Source organism: Balaenoptera musculus, chromosome 9 (genome assembly GCF_009873245.2).
Source record: "Balaenoptera musculus isolate JJ_BM4_2016_0621 chromosome 9, mBalMus1.pri.v3, whole genome shotgun sequence".
Lineage (NCBI taxonomy): Eukaryota > Metazoa > Chordata > Mammalia > Artiodactyla > Balaenopteridae > Balaenoptera > Balaenoptera musculus.
The window spans coordinates 20,303,492-20,321,643 of NC_045793.1; the positions used below are offsets into that span (position 1 = coordinate 20,303,492).

The 18,152-nt window shown below is 39.6% G+C and overlaps 1 protein-coding gene and 1 pseudogene across 1 annotated transcript in view; both read right to left on the minus strand.

Annotated features, from left to right (window-relative positions):
* EXOC4 (exocyst complex component 4) overlaps window positions 1-18,152 on the minus strand; it is a 797,314-nt gene that overhangs the window by 705,481 nt on the left and 73,681 nt on the right. Inside the window, exon 6 of the mRNA XM_036863209.1 lies at window positions 10,658-10,901. Within this exon, the coding sequence (XP_036719104.1) occupies window positions 10,658-10,901 (244 nt within the window). The remainder of the gene's footprint in view (window positions 1-10,657; window positions 10,902-18,152) is intronic.
* Window positions 2,323-3,731, minus strand: LOC118901113 (annotated as a pseudogene).

Sequence of the window (18,152 nt, forward strand, 5' to 3'; positions counted from 1 at the left end):
CTAGTAATTGCCTTCCTGTGTCACTTCCCCACTTGTCAAGTCAGCCTCCCATGCTCAGTTTCTGAATTCTTAGTAGATGACCTCGAATGAACTTCTAGTTCTAACGTGTGGCAAATAAGGGACTGAAATTAGAAAATAAACCCAGGCCCTTTTTCTTTGAATTAAAGTATTAGTATCATTCTTTCAAAAGCCTTTCCCAGGACAGTCTCCTCAACAAAAGATGATGAAAAAACTGAATAGTCATATGCAAAAGAAAGAAACTGGAACACTCTCTTACACCATACACAAAAATCAACTCAAAATGAATTAAAGACTTGAACTTAGAACTGAAACCATATAACTCTTGCATGAAAACACAGGAATAAGAGCCTTGACATTAGCCTTGGCAATGACTCTTTGGATGTGACACCAAAAGCAAAGATAAACAAGTAGAGAACCACATCAAATTAAAAGCTTCTGCACAGCAAAGGACACCATCAACAGAATGAAAAGCAACCTACGAATGGGAGAAAATATTTGCAAACCATACATCTGATAAAAAGTTAATATCCCAAATGTATAAAGAACTCACACAACTCAAAAACAACAACACAAAACACAATCCAATTAATGGGCAGAGAAACTGAATAGACATTTTTCCAAAGACACACAAATGACCAAAAGGTACACAAAATGGTGCTCAACATCACTAATCATCAGGGAAATGCAAATCAGACCATAAGGAGCTATCACCACACACCTGATAGAAGGGCTATCATCAAAAAGACAAGAGACCCTGGTGGCTGCCAGGGGCTATGGAAAACGGGAGATGGTGGTCAAGGAGTACCACCTTCAAGTTATAAGATGAATAAGATCTGAGGAGCTAAGGTAAAGCATAGTGATTATAGTTAATACTGTATTACATACTTGAAAGTTACTAAGACAGTACATCTTAAAAGTTATCACCACAAAAAAGAAATGGTAATTATGTGATGTGATGCAGGTGTTAGCCAATGCTAGGGTGGTCATCATTTTGTAATATTTAAGTATACCAAATCAACACATTGTACACCTTAAACCTACACAATGTTATGTCAGTTATTATCTCAATAAAGCTAGGGGGAAGAAAAGCCTTTTTCACCCATTTGAAAAATCATATTTCATCATAATGGAACATTGCAAAATTTATCCACAAATCCACTTCCCAAAGACAAGAAAAGTTATGATTTTAGGTGTATATTCTTAGTACTTAGTTGTATACTGGTCTTAGTACAAGAACGTACAACGTTTCTAGGGGAACTGTTTACGTGCCTCTAAGTCATCAGTCTGATTCTCAAGTGAGTCAATTAAGACTCATTTACTCTGTGGCGGCTGATCACACCTCTTAACATGTCCAGCTATCGCTGAGAGGCCTGCCATTGATCACAGCGGGGCTGGGGGTGGGGACCGTACGGGTGCGGGAATGGATGTGTCAGCGCAAATACCGCCCTTCTCCTGAGGAAGAACAAAATCAGGCCCAGGAAATGAGTTAGGACCGTCATCTTTACATAAGCCAGAAAGCAAACTTCCATGGCGGATACAGACAACTTATCCTCTTAATTCCACCACCAACCAGCTTTGTGAAACTGTCAAATTATTGCAGCTTTCCCACTTCCCTGGGTAGATCTGGGATTAATAATAAGGCCCCTACCTGCAATGAGGCCAACAGTAAGTCTCACTCAGGTGAGATGCCAGATGGCAGACTGCTTTGCAAAACATAAATGCTACAAAACTACAGGACTCCATGATGTCTGTGATGTTATAAAGAGTGTTCTCAAATTTTAGCATGTGTAGAATCATCTAGAGACTCCTGTGGGCCCTGCACTCAGGGATTCCAATTTAATCACCCCTCCCCAAGGGATAATTTGCATTTCTAACTTTCAAGTGACATTGGTATTGCTGGTCCTTAGACCCCACTCTGTAGTGCTGAGATTTTTTTTTAAATAAAAATCGTTTCCTCTAATTTTAAAATTGTCTTCTTTGCATTTTTCTTATTTGTTCATTCATTAAACTTCCTGGGCACTTAGTATGTGCCCAGCCCTAAATCAGGCTGCAAACACAAAGTTAACCCCCCTGTTAAAAACTTACAGCCCAATCTGATTAGAGAACATAATGATGATATGGGCCAGGAGCTAGAGGAGCCCAGAAAAATAAAGTACAGCCTAAGATACACACAAAGGTGCTCTAATCATATCTGACCTCACTCCTAAACATCACCAAGGGAAGAATTTCATTGGACACACTTTTTTTTTTTTTTAAGCAGCAAACAGCTCAGCTTTATATTGAATGTGTTATTAAAGAGGTTTAGTCAAAAAGAGCAAAGCCCACGTCATCGTCAGACTCTTCAGATTTTCTTTGCTTCCACCTTCTTCTCCTCAGCTGGGGCGGCAGTGGTGGAGGGGGCAGGACCTCCTGCTGGTGGTCGGAGGTCACCTGCCCCGCCCCGCAGATGAGGCTCCCGATGCTGACACCGGCCACGGCCTTTGCAAACAAGCCCGGCCAAAAAGGTTCAACATTTACACCGGCTGCTTTAATGAGGGCATTGATCTGATCCTCCGTGACCGTCACCTCATCGTCGTGCAGGATGAGGGCCGAGTAGAAGCAGGCGAGCTCCGAGACGGAGGCCACGGTGCGGGCGAGCGCTAGGCAGGGGCTGCCGGGCGCGGGGCTGGTCGCCGGGTGAAGTGAGGGCCTCACCCCAACGCGGCCTTAGCTTCCTCGGAAGGACGGAGCAGCTCAGCGGTAGCTGAGGGAAGCTGACACACGTTTTTGTTTGTGTGTTTTTGCTATGAGAAAGATTCGGTGCCGGTTTGAGTGTGGAGTATCTCTGGATTATGACACCAACAAGCACACAGAAAATGAAAAGCTCTAAGGCAGCTCCTACTATCTGCCAAATAAAGAAGTGGCCTTGATGCAACACGAAGGCAGACACCTAAATAACGTTATCAGTAACCTAAAATGTAGATTTTATCCGTCATTTCCTTAACTGGCCCCATCTCTAATATGAACCTCCTACAGCATGCAAAACAAGAGAAATAAAAAGCATATATATATATTTTTTACCCTGACAAATATAAAACAAAGATTTAAGAAATGTAACACTGAGTAAGACCTCTAGCGCATTCAGCCAAGCTCCCTTTCTCCAGGGACTATAGCCAAAGGACAACATAAGGATCAGAAAGACAGCTGTCCAACTGCACGTTTACCAAAGAGCTATGAACATTACCCACATTATTAATTCACCTGATATGCTAAGAAGCTATCATCTATCGCTTACATGGGGAATCTAAAAAAAAAAAAAAAAAAAATGATACAAATGAACTTATTTACAGAACAGAAACAGAGTCACAGACTTAGAGAATGAACTTATGATTACCAGGGAGAAGGTGGGGGGGAGGGATAGTTAGGGAGTTTGGGATTGACATGTACACACTGCTATATTTAAAATAGATAACCAACAAGGACCTACTGTATAGCACAGGGAACTCTGCTCAATATTCTGTAACAACTAATTGAGAAAAGAATTTGAAAATGAAAAGATACGTGTACATGTATAACTGAATCACCTTGTTGTACACCTGAAACTAACACAACATTGTTAATCAACTATACTCCAATATAAAATAAAATGCCAAAAAAAAAAAGAAGCTATCATCAATTAATTTAAGTCTTACAAGAAAGTATGTAGATTTGGGACCAGTACTACCTTCCATGGTAATGAATTGTACATTTTAGTTAACAAATGGTGTAATAAGCCCCATATGTAAAGAAGTAATTCCTTTCATTTGTTCTAAAAATATTTTAGTAAAGCTGCAGGGGATTATATTCTAGTTGAGGAATAGTGGAATTTCTTCCATATGTCCCTGGTTCATCCTATTCATACTCTTCAGTATTTAATAGTTGGGTGTATTTAGAGCATGTTCTCACTGATACATGTAATCAAAAGTAGAGATTTAATCAAATGGAATCATAATCACTGAAGTTAAATTTACTTGCTTTCCGCTTACTTTGATTCGAATTAACTACTCATCTAAATTACATCGAGGCCCTTCCTGATTCCAAGCATGTCCAGGTGCTACACGCAGTGCTTGGGAATGGCTACAAGAAGCCACAAGGACAAATGCTTGACCTTGCTTCAAAGCTGCTCTTAAATGATTTTTCTGTAAAATAAAATGACCAATTCCACCAAATCCTACATTTCAGATACTTAGGCGAAGAGTAACTAATAGAGGAAGAAGAGATGAAAGGAAATGCTACTTATTTGAAAAAGAAATACATGCCTCACTCTAGCCATAGATATAAAGAAATCATGAGAAATATTTGTTACTCTTTCCATAAACACTGTACTTGTACCACAAAACTAAACTTGGGGCTTGAGCCTTTTGACTGTCTCATAGATAAAACCACTCTGTATGACTGGCCTATTACAACGGTATGCCCTCATTTCAAGTTCTGGACTCTGAATTTTTAAAGTACATTTCTCTAACTTTTAGAGCAATAATTCAATGTATCTCTACAAATCTACAGCCTGCAGAGACTGAGAAATTGGGGGGGGGGGGAGTGGGGAGTTTTAGGAAATGAGGCAAATACCAACTATGAAGAAAAACATGACTATAAAGTGGATGATTCAATGTTAGAATTATTCAGCAAGTATTCATCTAACACTGACAATCAATTACATGACAGACACTTAGGAGGCAGAAACGAAAAGGGTATACAGTCCATTACAATACAACGTAATAAGTGTTACGACTGTTTAAAAGTAGCATGGCCACTCCTTCAGATTCCAGATCAAAAATATAAAGACTAGAAGAAAGTTTGGGAAATTTTATTTATAATCTAAGAGTGAAGAAGACCTAAGTTCTGACACAAAACCCAGACGCTTTAAAAGAAAACATTGATAAATACAATCTCATAAAAATAAAAACAATGTATACATAATCAGACATCATAAAGTCAAAAGAGAAAGAAGCTGGAGGGAAATTAGAATATAAATCCCAAAGAACTAATTTTCTTGATATATAAAAAGTTCCTGTTAATCAACAGAAAGACAAACATACCAGAAAAATAGGTGTTCACTATTTTTCAGTAAGGAAATAAAATATTATTTGACCACTGTACTATAGAAAATTTCAACTTTTAAACAAGTCGGCTTTTAGGATAGGATAATGAACCATCCTGTACCTATCACGCTGATTCACTAAGTATCATTTATCACTAATCTTGTTTTACCTATATCCACACTCACCCTCAACCCAGATTATTTTGAAGTAATATATCCATATATAACATAGATATCATAACAATGAATTACTTTTTACACAAATAAGAAGTTTAACCTCACTCAAATTTTCTCTAAAAAATACAAATAAAAACCACCTTGGAAATACCATTTTTCACCAATCAGACCTCACTCAAATTTTCTCTAAAAAATACAAATAAAAACCACCTTGGAAATACCATTTTTCACCAATCAGATTGACAAAGATAAAAACATTTTGATAATATAATCTGTTTACTAGAGACTACAGGAACTCTCAAACATTATTGATGACATGAAAACTTGGTATTATCTCTAAGAAAAACACACTTGGCAATAATGATCATAATCTAATAAACCACAAAAATCTAATCAACCAGCAAAGAACTCTGAAAATGGCACATCAAGAATCGGACGCTCTCCTTCTCACATCTTATATGTCAACGTCAAGGTCACTGCACAACTAGAAGAGTAACTAGTAGGTGCTATCAAATGAATGGAGCTTGATAACCACAACTTGTATAAAACAACAGTAAAAGCTGCCTTACTTTATTATGTAAAAGACACACACATACATCCCCCCAGACACAAGACACAGCCTAATGCCCACCTACCCAGACGAGATTAGGTCCCCATGGTTATATGCTCTCATGGCACATTTTGCTTTTCCTCTGCAGCACTTATCACAGTTTGTAATAATACACTTATCTAAAGGTTCTCTTATTAATGCCCTTCTTCCCCTCTAGACTTTAAACTCCATAAGGACAGGGATCATGTCGTATTTGTGTGGCATTTGAGCCCAGTTCCTGGTCCATGACAGATATTCAATATAAGTGGAATTCATTCTTTCATTCAAAATATATTTATTATGGGTCTGGTGGGCTCTGTGCCTACATTCTGGAGATACGGTGCTGAACAAGGTAAACTAGTTCTCTCTTCTCTTGAAGCTTCCATTCTAGGAGTAGTCAGAAAATAACCAAACACACACACACACACACACACACACACACACACACACACACACACACACTCACATACACACCCTAAAAAGTAACTTAATGAACATGATCCAGTTGGTCTGCAAACACGTACTATGTTTTTCCACGCTAATACCCCCACAATCAGCATTTCCATTTGTAATGATTTCTTTTGATTAAAATAACTTGAGTAATGCTTTAAATTAATTCTTAAATAATGAATTTATTTTTCACTATAACTTAATAACAGTTGCAAAATAAAGGGGGGGGGGCCTATAACCTTACTATCCAAACACAACTACTTTTAGCATTAAAGCATATTTCTTTCCCGTTTCTTCCATGAATTTTTCCTCAATATAACAGTGAGCACAGAATATGCAGTGTTCTCTGCTTTTTATATCAGACGCTTAATCTTCCCTCATTCATAACAGAGATCAAGGAACATCACAAAATGGTCTCCTTCCAAAAAGGGAAAAGGTCTCCCAGGCAGCCACTGTCCACTCATTCAATCCTCTCTGCCCTCGTCCAGACCAGTAGTCTCACCAAAGTGGGGCGGGCCCCCAGCACCTCCCCAGTCTGCTTCCACTTTGAAACGGGACCATTTTCAAAGAGGTCAAGTAGCTGTTACACACACGCCAATCCTTCTCTTTTCCCACGTTCTTCTCTCTCCCATATCCTTGACAAGGTATCACACCTTTGAGAAGATTTTGTTCCATGTATTTTTCACGCTTTTCTTATTTGCTAAATAATAAAGGACTTCCTCCAGCTTTTTTGAACAAAAATGAAAATGCCCATGAGCTAGATTTTGGGAAAGAACCAATAGCTAGGCAGCAGGAGTTGAAGAAACTGGTTATGAGCTGCACAGGCTGCAGACCACACAAGCCATCTGATACTGAAGACACTGCCTGCCTTTCTGAGGAAATTATGGGTAGCAGGTGGTTCTGGGAGATTTCAAAAGCCCTTGTTACCCTAATGTTTATCAACTTGGCAACAACAGTAGTTGAAAATTTTCCTTTCATAGTAAACAGAGGTTTACAGACATTAGATAATGAATGAACAGGAAGACAAAATATTTCTCCTATAAATAGACAATAGATAGGTTGGGGGATCAAGGATAAAATAAAATAATAAGTGGGTGACTAAAGTGATTTTTGAAAACTGTCTGTGAAAGTATTCTGGCTCTGCAGGAAGTGAAAGCAAAACAGAGTTCACTACTCTGGTTCCTACTACTTTTCTAGCAAAATAACACACAACATTAATTCTCTTTACATAAAGACGAATGAAAACAGGCCTGCAATGCATCACAACCAGAATATATTTAAGAAGATGATGCTGAATAATGAGACTTTTAGGGAAAGTTACAATTCTGGTACCTAGCCTCAGAGTAGCATTTATATGCTAACGATTTGGAATAGGTTATTTCATGGGGGGTGGGGGGGGCGGGTAGTGAGGGAGAAAATCATTTTGTGGAAGAAGGATTCATGGTTCTTTTTGCCTATGCTCCAACTTCCTTTAAGGAAAACAGACTCTTACACCTTTAACATAAGATTCCTTGAATGGTAAAAGATAATATTAATAATAATGTAAAGTATTATGACTTTACTTCTCTCTAAAATAATGCCACTCTAAACTTCTAAACCTCTAGAAGCAACAATGCAATCACTTTTGAATGAAGTTTCCCAGGTAATTAATTCTTGAGGAGTTTTAAAGCATTTGTTGGCACACAGCTACTATAGACTAGCTCCAAATTATCAGCCATTTGGAACACCAACCCAAGAATTTAATCTTTGATTTTCGAAAAGAGTGGTTCCAAATATTAGCTTACTCTGTACTATTTAATCTAATAATAAGGAGTTTGGGCCCAAAATTTCAGATTTGTACATTTTATAAAATGGGATCATGTTATAGGCATGAAATCAAGACAAATAGCTTGTTCACTTGCCGGTGTCCAATATATCCTACCTACAAAAGCCTTTAGAATACTGACAAAAAACGAAACTTAAAGAGGGAAAAATACCCTCCTGCTGCCTCATTCTTCATAGAGAAACATTTATTATTTCCTGGGGTAGTATGCTGAATTTCCACTTCTGTTGCTGTAATTTCCACTTGTGAATTTTGAAAGGTGCCGAAGGAACGGAAGAGGAAGAGGTCAAAATCCTAGGAAAGACACACTGCTGTTAAGGGGACTGTAATGAGAACTACAGAACAGTTATTGATCCGTGCCCTTTTCGTTTTATTTCCAATATACACTATAGTCATGCTATTTCCCTATGAAAGTTCACTGTATTCATCTAGGGACTTGCAGCAACTGGGCAAACAGCAAATCAGAATTCTGGAGTGTTCATTAGTAAGGAGGCAAAAGGTCTACACGAAAATCCAGGCACCAGGCAAAGAAAGAAGAAAAGCACAGTTCAGTTTAGAACCATTCCCAGCTTCTCTGGATCATAGTGTGAGTGATCAACGAACATGAAAGTTGAGAAAGGAACCAAGAATAAATAAATTTATGTATCCACACACACACACAAATGCATGTAGTGGTACCTACTGGCACTGCTCTACCAAGCTCTAACCATATAACCTCATCTAACACGAGCAACCCTGTAAGACAGGTATTGTTTTCCTCAGTTACAGAGCTGAAATTCAAAGTCAGGTCTGCTCAGCTCCAAAACCCATGCTCCTCAAAACATGTGCTTTGAAATACTCTGTGGCATAAGAGGGGTGGAGAATGTTTTCTTCACCAAATGTACTTCTGAATGAAGTTTACAAGGGCATTAATTTTTGAAGACTTCTAAAGTATAATTAAGATCACTATTATTTAGAAAAACAAAAGAATATATAGAAAATGTAAACAATACATTAATTTCTTCAAAGTTTTAGAGTGGGGAACTCCATACTAAGCTATTATTATTTCTCCTTAATTTTGCTTATCTTCTTTAAAAAAAAAAAAAAAAAAAATTTAAGTCCTAAGTACAAACAGTAGAATTTCCTTCACGACGTGTCAACAAGATTATGAACTCTGTCTAACACACACTATCTCACACCTCCCAGGAACACACATTATTTGAGTAACTCAGAAGAAATGCCCTACTTTGCCCTCTGTTCTCAGATAAAATTGTAGTTTCCGTTGGCCTTTTCCCTTCAAACGACAAATTCCTGCCTTGCCCATATCTGGCGTACATGGAGGTTTGGGGAATAGAACAGAGAAAGGGAAGGAGGGAACAAAGATCCATATAGAGTGAATCTTGGATTTTCTAGGAAAGCCTCAATTTGAAATATCTTCTCCCACCATCAGATGACATTAGACTAGTGTGCCCTAAGCTCTGGTTTCGCAGACATGAGCTCCCAGTGTATCACAGTGAAGACAGAGTTAGGATCAGAGGACAATTTCAGTTTTCCCCTTATGAAACAAGAATTATGAAATCCAAACCTTATTAGTTGTTTTAAGTACATAAAGGAATTCCTGAGACTGATTTGCCTATTGGCAAATATCACTACACGTTAAAGAAGAAAGCATGGGACAGAGGAAATACCATGGACTTGCATTCAGCTCGAAGGCCAGACACTTGTTCTGTGACCTTGAGCTAATTACTTCCACTCTGAACCCCAGTTTCCTTAACTATAAAATGTGGATACTAAGTAATCAGCTCAAAAAGTTGTAGTGAGAATTAAATAATATACATAAGTTGCCTTGAATACAGTTAAGTGCTTAAGAAATATTCGATAATTACTACATTCTTTCATTTGAGTATGGACAACATGCTTTAAAACTTCTCAACTACCTCAAAAACCAGCTGAACTATGCCTCTTCAAGCTGTTTTCACCAATCTGAGTTTGTACGGGCCGTAGTATACAAAGTTCAAGAAACAACATCAACCTAAGATATTTACTTACCCCACCCACCCTAGAAAAGGTACAGTAAATACAATTATCAAAAACACAAACCATGGGACTTCCCTGGTGGCACAATGGTTAAGAATCCGCCTGCCAACGCAGGGGACACAGGTTGGATCCCTGGTCCGGGAAGATCCCACATCCGCGGAGCAACTAAGCCTGTGCGCCACAACTACTGAGCCCGCACACCACAACTACTGAAGCCCACATGCCTTAGAGCCCAGCATGCCGCAACTACTGAGCCCACACGCCACAACTACTGAGCCCACACGCCACAACTACTGAAGCCCGTGCACTCCAGGGCCCACGGGATGCAACTACTGAGCCCACGTGCCTAGACTCCACACTCCGCAACAACAGAAGCCACCGCAATGAGAAGCCCGTGCACTGCAACAAAGAGCAGCCTCTGCTCGCCTAAACTAGAGAAAGCCCGCACGCAGCAGTTAAGACCCAACGCAGCCAAAAAACAAAAAACAAAAAAAACACACACACAAACCACACCCCCACCTACCTTGGTTGGTTCTCAGCCGTGAGGTTCTCTCCCCTCTGATAACCACTGTCAGCCACCTGGGTTGTAGACCTCTTCACAATTTGCTTCAGCTCCTGCTCCAAGCGTTCTTTGATCGCCTTAACTGTCTCTGGGATCTTCTTCAGTTTGGCCAGCCCCTTGATGAGGATGCCCATAAAAAGGGTGCTGTTCTCCTCTGGATCCAACTCCAAATCCTCCTTGATGTCCTGAAGGTTTATCTCCTTCACTGTAAAAAATTAATAAATAGCCACAGATTCTATCACCAAATAGAAAAACAGAATGGGTCTAAAAAATGCAATCATTCCCTTAAAGGAATCAGAGAGGTTTTTCAATTAAATTTGAAATTAAATTATACTTACACAGTAACTATCTAAGAATCACACACATACAAAAAAACAGTTATGTTCCTCATATTATACCCGTCAATTAATAAGAGAGAGAAGCAATTAAAAGTAAGCAAATCTCCACAGAAATTTTTCCATAGACTACCACTTCTACAATGAGTCATTTATTAACATTCACTGCTTATAAAATGCCATACTTGGTGCTGCAGGAGAATTCCAAAGAGCCAGACCATAGTCTAAAATTCCTATTTATTAGTTAAAGATAAGTAGCTTGATAAAAAGACATTATACATACATGTGGAAAAGAAAAGGTAAATAAGGTAAAATTATAACCAATAAGAGAGATGAAGAAAAAGAAAGGAAAAATAATATGTACAAGTGAGACAAGACTGAGGAAAAGAGTAATGAAGAGTATTTCATAAATACCAAAGAACAACATTCTATTTTTCTTTAAAAACATGTCCACCAAAACATCATTATCTATTGAAGACAGGTCTTGCTAAACCATGGAAGTTTTCTGAGTAGTATTATATGTCAAAAGTCTCTGCAGATGTTTAGACTACAGCTTTCATCCAAGCCATCTGGTTTCGGAATGAAAGAAACAGCTTCTAACGGTGGTTCTTAACCCCTGCGAGAGTTGGGGAGAGGGCAGAACTGGGATCTGAGACTTCCGTCACCTACTGAAAACCATAGGCCTTTCCCTCAAACTAACATGGATATACACAAAACTTCTCATATGACTTCAGGGGTTTCCACAACTACCAAAAGAACTACAGGTTGAAAACCTCTGGCCCCAAAATAATTCTCTCATTTTACAAATGGCTGGATTAAGATAGACAAAAGCCAAAGTGAATACAAGCCTGAAGATGGACCCTAACGAAGTTGTACCCAACCTCCCCTCTCCTCCACTCCTCTGAACAACTGAAAGGTTTTTAAAATGTGATATTCTGAAAGAACATATACATTCTTTAGTAGATTCAAGCTCAACTATACTACACAAACCACTCCAAGTTGTTTAACACCACTGGAGTGTTTTGAAATCTACTTATTTAAGGAAGAATGAAAATATCCCAGTATATGCAATAAGTCCTTCTAACCACTATATAAAGTCTCTGAAACCTCTGCTTCAGATGACGTGTAGGCTATTCTCAATCTCTTTTTTGCTCGCAACTCATAAAATGCACTTAAGTACAGACATTTAATGTTCATTTAATGACACCCATGATATAATTACTTACACAAATTTGTTCTTAAGTGAATAAGTCCTCTACAGATTTATGCATAATTCTGCTGCCTTACTTCAACTCACTAGACCCCTGAAACCCACAAGAGAGAAACACACAGAATGACCAAATCCATATGGTTTCCTTCACAGTGTAAAGGGCATTTGATGATACCATATTTAATTTTAAATATCTTAATAGTAGCAAATTGGGCGTAGAACCAAGAAGGCTTAAAGCCTCTAAACTGACATGACAATTCTGAAGGCAAGTCGAAAAAAGTCATTGATATTTCCAGACGTGACATTCCAATAACAGACATTTTAGTTACTGGTTTTGTTTTACACATGAAGAGCTAGACACCTCAGGCCATAGAATCACTCCATGCTGCAAAACCAACCTCAACAGCAGCAAAGTACTTAGCAGCCAGGGAGCCATCTAAATTCAGCATGGCAGAGGGGGAAAATGAAACACAACTATAAGCAGAGCTTTAGGCAGGCAAGAAAGTAACAGAAATTAAGCTGGGACAAAAATGATCTTCACAAAAGAGCACATATGAATCACAGACAGGACACATGCAAAGGGCCACCTCAACATCTCAGGCACCTGCTGCAAGAGTGCTTGGGTAATGAGGTACATGTAGTTGAAATCAATAAGCCCCTAGATAAAGTGGCGTACAGCTACTTATATGCACACTAATATGATAGCCTATTAAAAAATAACAAATAAGCAAGGTATGAAAAATAAAATATCACAGCCCCAAATGGCACATTTGTTTACAACCGTATCTTTCTGTTTGTCTCCCAAAATCTCCTAGAACATAAACACTGAACAGAGCCAGTATTAATTAATTTATATTACCTACTTCACTTACACCAGCTGAAAATTAAAAGGCAATTTAAAAAAATAATGTAGAGCTGAGGCTCGGGCTTCGGAGTTCAGATCCCAGGGAGAAGACTGGGGTTGGCTGCGTGAACTCAGCCTGAAGGGGGCTAGTGCACCACAGCTAACCAGGAGGGAGCCCGGGAAAAAGTCTGGAAGTGCCTAGGAGTCAAGACACCATTGTTGCGGGGTGGGCGAGGAGAGGGGATTCAGAGCACCACCTAAACGAACTTCAGAGACGGGCTCAAGCCGCAGGTATCAGACTGTACACCAGAGACGGGCACGAAATGCTAAGGCTGCTACTGCAGCCACCAAGAAGCCTGCATGCAAGCACAGGTCACTACCCACACCTCCCCTCCTGGGAGCCTGTGCAGCCCGCCACTGCCAGGGTCCCATGATCCAGGGACAACTTCCCCGGTAGAACACATGGCACGCCTCAGGCTTGTACAATGTCATGCTGGCCTCTGCCGCCGCAGACTTGCCCCGCATTCCGTACCCCTCCCTCCCCCCGGCCTGAGTGAGCGAGAGCCCCCGAATCAGCCGCTCCTTTAACCCCCTCCTGTCTGGGTGAAGAACACATGCCAGAGGGCGACCTACATGCAGAGGCGGGGCCAAATCCAAAGCTGAACCCCAGGAGCTGTGTGAACAAAGAAGAGAAAGGTAAATCTCTCCCAGCAGCCTCAGGAGGAGCGGATTACATATCCATGATCAACTTGACGTACCTTGCATCTGTGGAATACCTGAATAGACAACAAATCATCCCAAAATTGAGGCAGTGGACTTCAGGAGCAATTGTAGACTTAGGGTTTGCTGTATGCGACTTACTAGTTTCCGATTTTTATGTTTAACTTAGTATAGTATTTAGCACCCGTTATCATTGGTGGATTTGTTTATTAGTTTGGTTGCTCTATTTTTTATTACTTTTTTAATTTTTTAATTTTAATAATATTTTTTTATTTTTTATTTTTTATTTTAATAACTTAATTTATTTTATTTTTCCCTATCTTTCTTTTTTTTCTCCCTTTTCCTCTGAGCTGTGTGGTTGATAGGGTCTTCACGCTCCAGCGGGGTGTCAGGCCTGAGCCTCTGAGGTGGAAGAGCCGAGTTCAGGACACTGGACCACCAGAGACCTCCCGGCTCCATGTAATATCAATAGGGGAGAGCTCTCCCAGAGATCTCCGTCTCAATGCTAAGATCCATCTCCACTCAACGACCAGCAGACTACAGTGCTGGACACCCCATGCCAAACAACTAGCAAGACAGGAACACAACCCCAACCATTAGCAGAAAGGCTGCCTAAAATCAAAATAAGTTCACAGACACCCCAAAACACAGCACCTGACGCGGTCCTGCCCACCAGAAAGACAAGATCCAGCCTCATGCACCAGAACACAGGCACCAGTCCCCTCCACCAAGAAGCCTACACAACCCACTGAACCAACCTTACCCACAGGGGCAGACACCAAAAAATGGGAAGTACAAACCTGCAGCCTGCGAAAAGGAGACCCCAAACACAGTACATTAAGCAAAATGAGAAGACAGAAAAACACACAGCAGATGACGGAGCAAGGTAAAAGCCAACCAGACCAAACAAATGAAGAGGAAATAGGCAGCCTACCTGAATAAGAATTCAGAGTAATTACAGTAAAAATGATCCAAAATCTTGGAACTAGAATGAAGAAAATACAAGAACCGTTTAACAAGGACCTAGAAGAGCTAAACAGCAAACAATGATGAACAACACAATAAATGAAACTAAAAATTCTCTAGAAGGGATCAATAGCAGAATAACTGAGGTAGAAGTACGGATAAGTGACCTGGAAGATAAAATAGTGGAAATAACTAATGCAGAGCAGAATAAAGAAAAAAGAATGAAAACAATTGAGGACAGTCTCAGAGACCTATGGGATTTTAAACGCACCAACATTTGAATTATAGGGGTCCCAGAAGAAGAAGAGAAAAAGAAAGGGACTGAGAAAACATTTGAAGGGATTATAGTTGAAAACGTCCCTAATATGAGAAAGGAAGTAGTCAATCAAGTCCAGGAAGCACAGAGTCCCATACAGGATAAATCCAAGGAGAAACACACTAACACACATATTAATCAAACTATCAAAAATTAAATACAAAGAAAAAATATTAAAAGCAGCAAGGGAAAACAACAAATAACATACAAGGGAATCCCCAGAAGGCTAACAGCTGATCTTTCAGCAGAAACTCTGCAAGCCAGAAGGGAGTGGCAGGATATATTTAAAGTGATGAAAGGGAAAAACCTACAACCAAGATTACTCTACCCAGCAAGGATTTCATTCAGATTCGACGGAGAAATTCAAACCCTTACAGACAAGCAAAAGCTAAGAGAATTCAGCACCACCAAACCAGCTTTAAAACAAATGCTAAAGAAACTGTTCTAGGCAGGAAACACAAGAGAAGGAAAAGACCTACAAAAACAAACCCAAAACAATTAAGAAAATGGTAAAAGAAACATACATATCTATAATTACCTTAAGTGTAAGTGGATTAAATGCTCCAACCAAAACACACAGACTGGCTGAATGGATACAAAAACAAGACCCGTATATATGCTGTCTACAAGAGACCCACTTCAGACCTAGGGACACATACAGACTGAAAGTGAGGGGATGGAAAAAGATATTCCATGCAAATGGGAATCAAAACAAAGCTGGAGTAGCAATTCTCATATCAGACAAAATAGACTTTAAAATAAAGACTACTACAAGAGACAAAGAAGGACACTACATAATGATCAAGGCATCAATCCAAGAAGAAGATAAAACAACTGCAAAATATTTATGCACCCAACATAGGAGCACCTCAATACACAAGGCAAATGCTAACAGCCATAAAAGGGGAAATCGACAGTAACACAATAATAGCAGGGGACTTTAACACCCCACTTTCACCAATGGACAGATCATCCAAAATGTAAATAAATAAGTAAACACAAGCTTTAAATGACACATTAAACAAGGTGGACTTAACTGATATTTATAGGACATTCCATCCAAAAACAACAGAACACACTTTCTTCTTAAGTACTCATGGAACATTCTCCAGGATAGATCATATCTTGGGTCACAAATCAAGCCTTGGTAAATTTAAGAAAATTGAAATCATATCAACTATCTTTTCCGACCACAACGCTATGAGATCTAGATATCAGTTACAGGACCACCTCACACCAGTTAGAATGGGCATCATCAGAAAATCTACAAACAACAAATGCTGGAGACGGTGTGCAGAAAAGGGAACCCTCTTGCACTGTTGGTGGAAATGTAAATTGATACAGCCACTATGAAGAACAGTATGGAGGTTCCTTAAAAAACTAAAAATAGGGCTTCCCTGGTGGCACAGTGGTTGAGAATCTGCCTGCCAATGCAGGGGACACAGGTTCGAGCCCTGGTCTGGGAAGATCCCACATGCCGCGGAGCAACTAGGCCCATGAGCCACAACTACTGAGCCTGCACGTCTGGAGGCTGTGCTCCACAACAAGAGAGGCCGCGATAGTGAGAGGCCCACACACCGCGATGAAGAGTGGTCCCCGCTTGCCGCAACTGGAGAAAGCCCTCGCACAGAAACGAAGACCCAACACAGCCATAAATAAATAAATAAATAAATAAATAAATAAATTTTTAAAAAAACATAGCTAGTGGAAAGCAGCCACACAGCACAGGGCGATCAGCTAGGTGCTTTATCACCACCTAGAGGGGTGGGATAGGGAGGGTGGGAGGAAGACCCAAGAGGGAGGGGATATTGGGATATATGTGTATGTATAGGTGATTCACTTGGTTATACAGCAGAAACTAACACAACACTTTAAAGCAATTATACTCCAATAAAGATGTTAAAAAGAAGAAGAATATAATCAACCATGAAGAACCTTGGGGCAGGACAGGAATAAAGACGCAGTCTGTGGTCTGATAACCACAAAAAGCCTGTGAGGTCAGATAGAATTATTGGTGTTTTAAGGAAAAAGCCTTGTATAAAAATAATTTAGCTGAAATTCAGTAAGGCCTCACACAACCATTAGCACAAAATATACATCTTTCCAAACTAATAAACCCTAAATCATTCTCTTGTATGTATCTCTATTGTTATACTAGGTACTCAACGTGTAGGTTTTAGAACACTTTAAAATTATACTTTACTTCCTTTCCCAATTCTCTTATTTTTTTAAATAAGTTTGTTTATTTATTTATTTATTTATTTTCGCTGCCTTGGGTTTTCTTTGCTGTGCCCAGCTTTCTCTAGTTGCAGCGAGTGGGGATTACTCTTCGTTGCAGTGCATGGCCTTCTCATTGTGGTGGCTTCTCTTGTTGCGGAGCACAGGCTCTAGGCGCGCAGGCTTCAGTAGCTGTGGCATGCAGGCTTTAGAGCGCAGGTTCACTAGTTGTGGCGCACGGGCTTAGTTGCTCTATGGCATGTAGGATCTTCTCAGACCAGGGCTCTAACCTGTGTCCCCTGCATTGTCAGGCAGATTCTTAACCACTGCACCACCAGGGAAGTCCCTCCCAATTCTCTTTTTTATTTTTGCTGAGGACCTTATCAAGTGACAATTTCTTCAACTTGGTTTTGAAGATTTTCACTGACAGGACAGTGCTAAATGTTAACATTTAGCACTGTTAAGACTCTGATGTTTTTAACCAATTATTTCTACTAAAATGCTATTGGTCCCAATTGTTTCTTTTATACACACACACGTATTCCTAGACAGATGAACAGATACATCAGACAGATAAGGCAGACAGATCGGTATATATCTGTACAGACATATATGCCTAAGTGGATATAAACCATGTCCATGTGGAACCATGGAAGGAGGGTTTAACTAGGACACTTTGGTAGTCATGAAAGGATTAAGTAGATGCTATCTAATGTCTTTTCAAGCTCTGTAATTCCCTGATTCCATTAACTAGGGTTTAACTCTGGATATCTCTAGCTCCAAGGCTTATAGTTAATTATGTATACCTATATTATAAAAGCCCATTTCATAACAGATAAGCAAGGTGA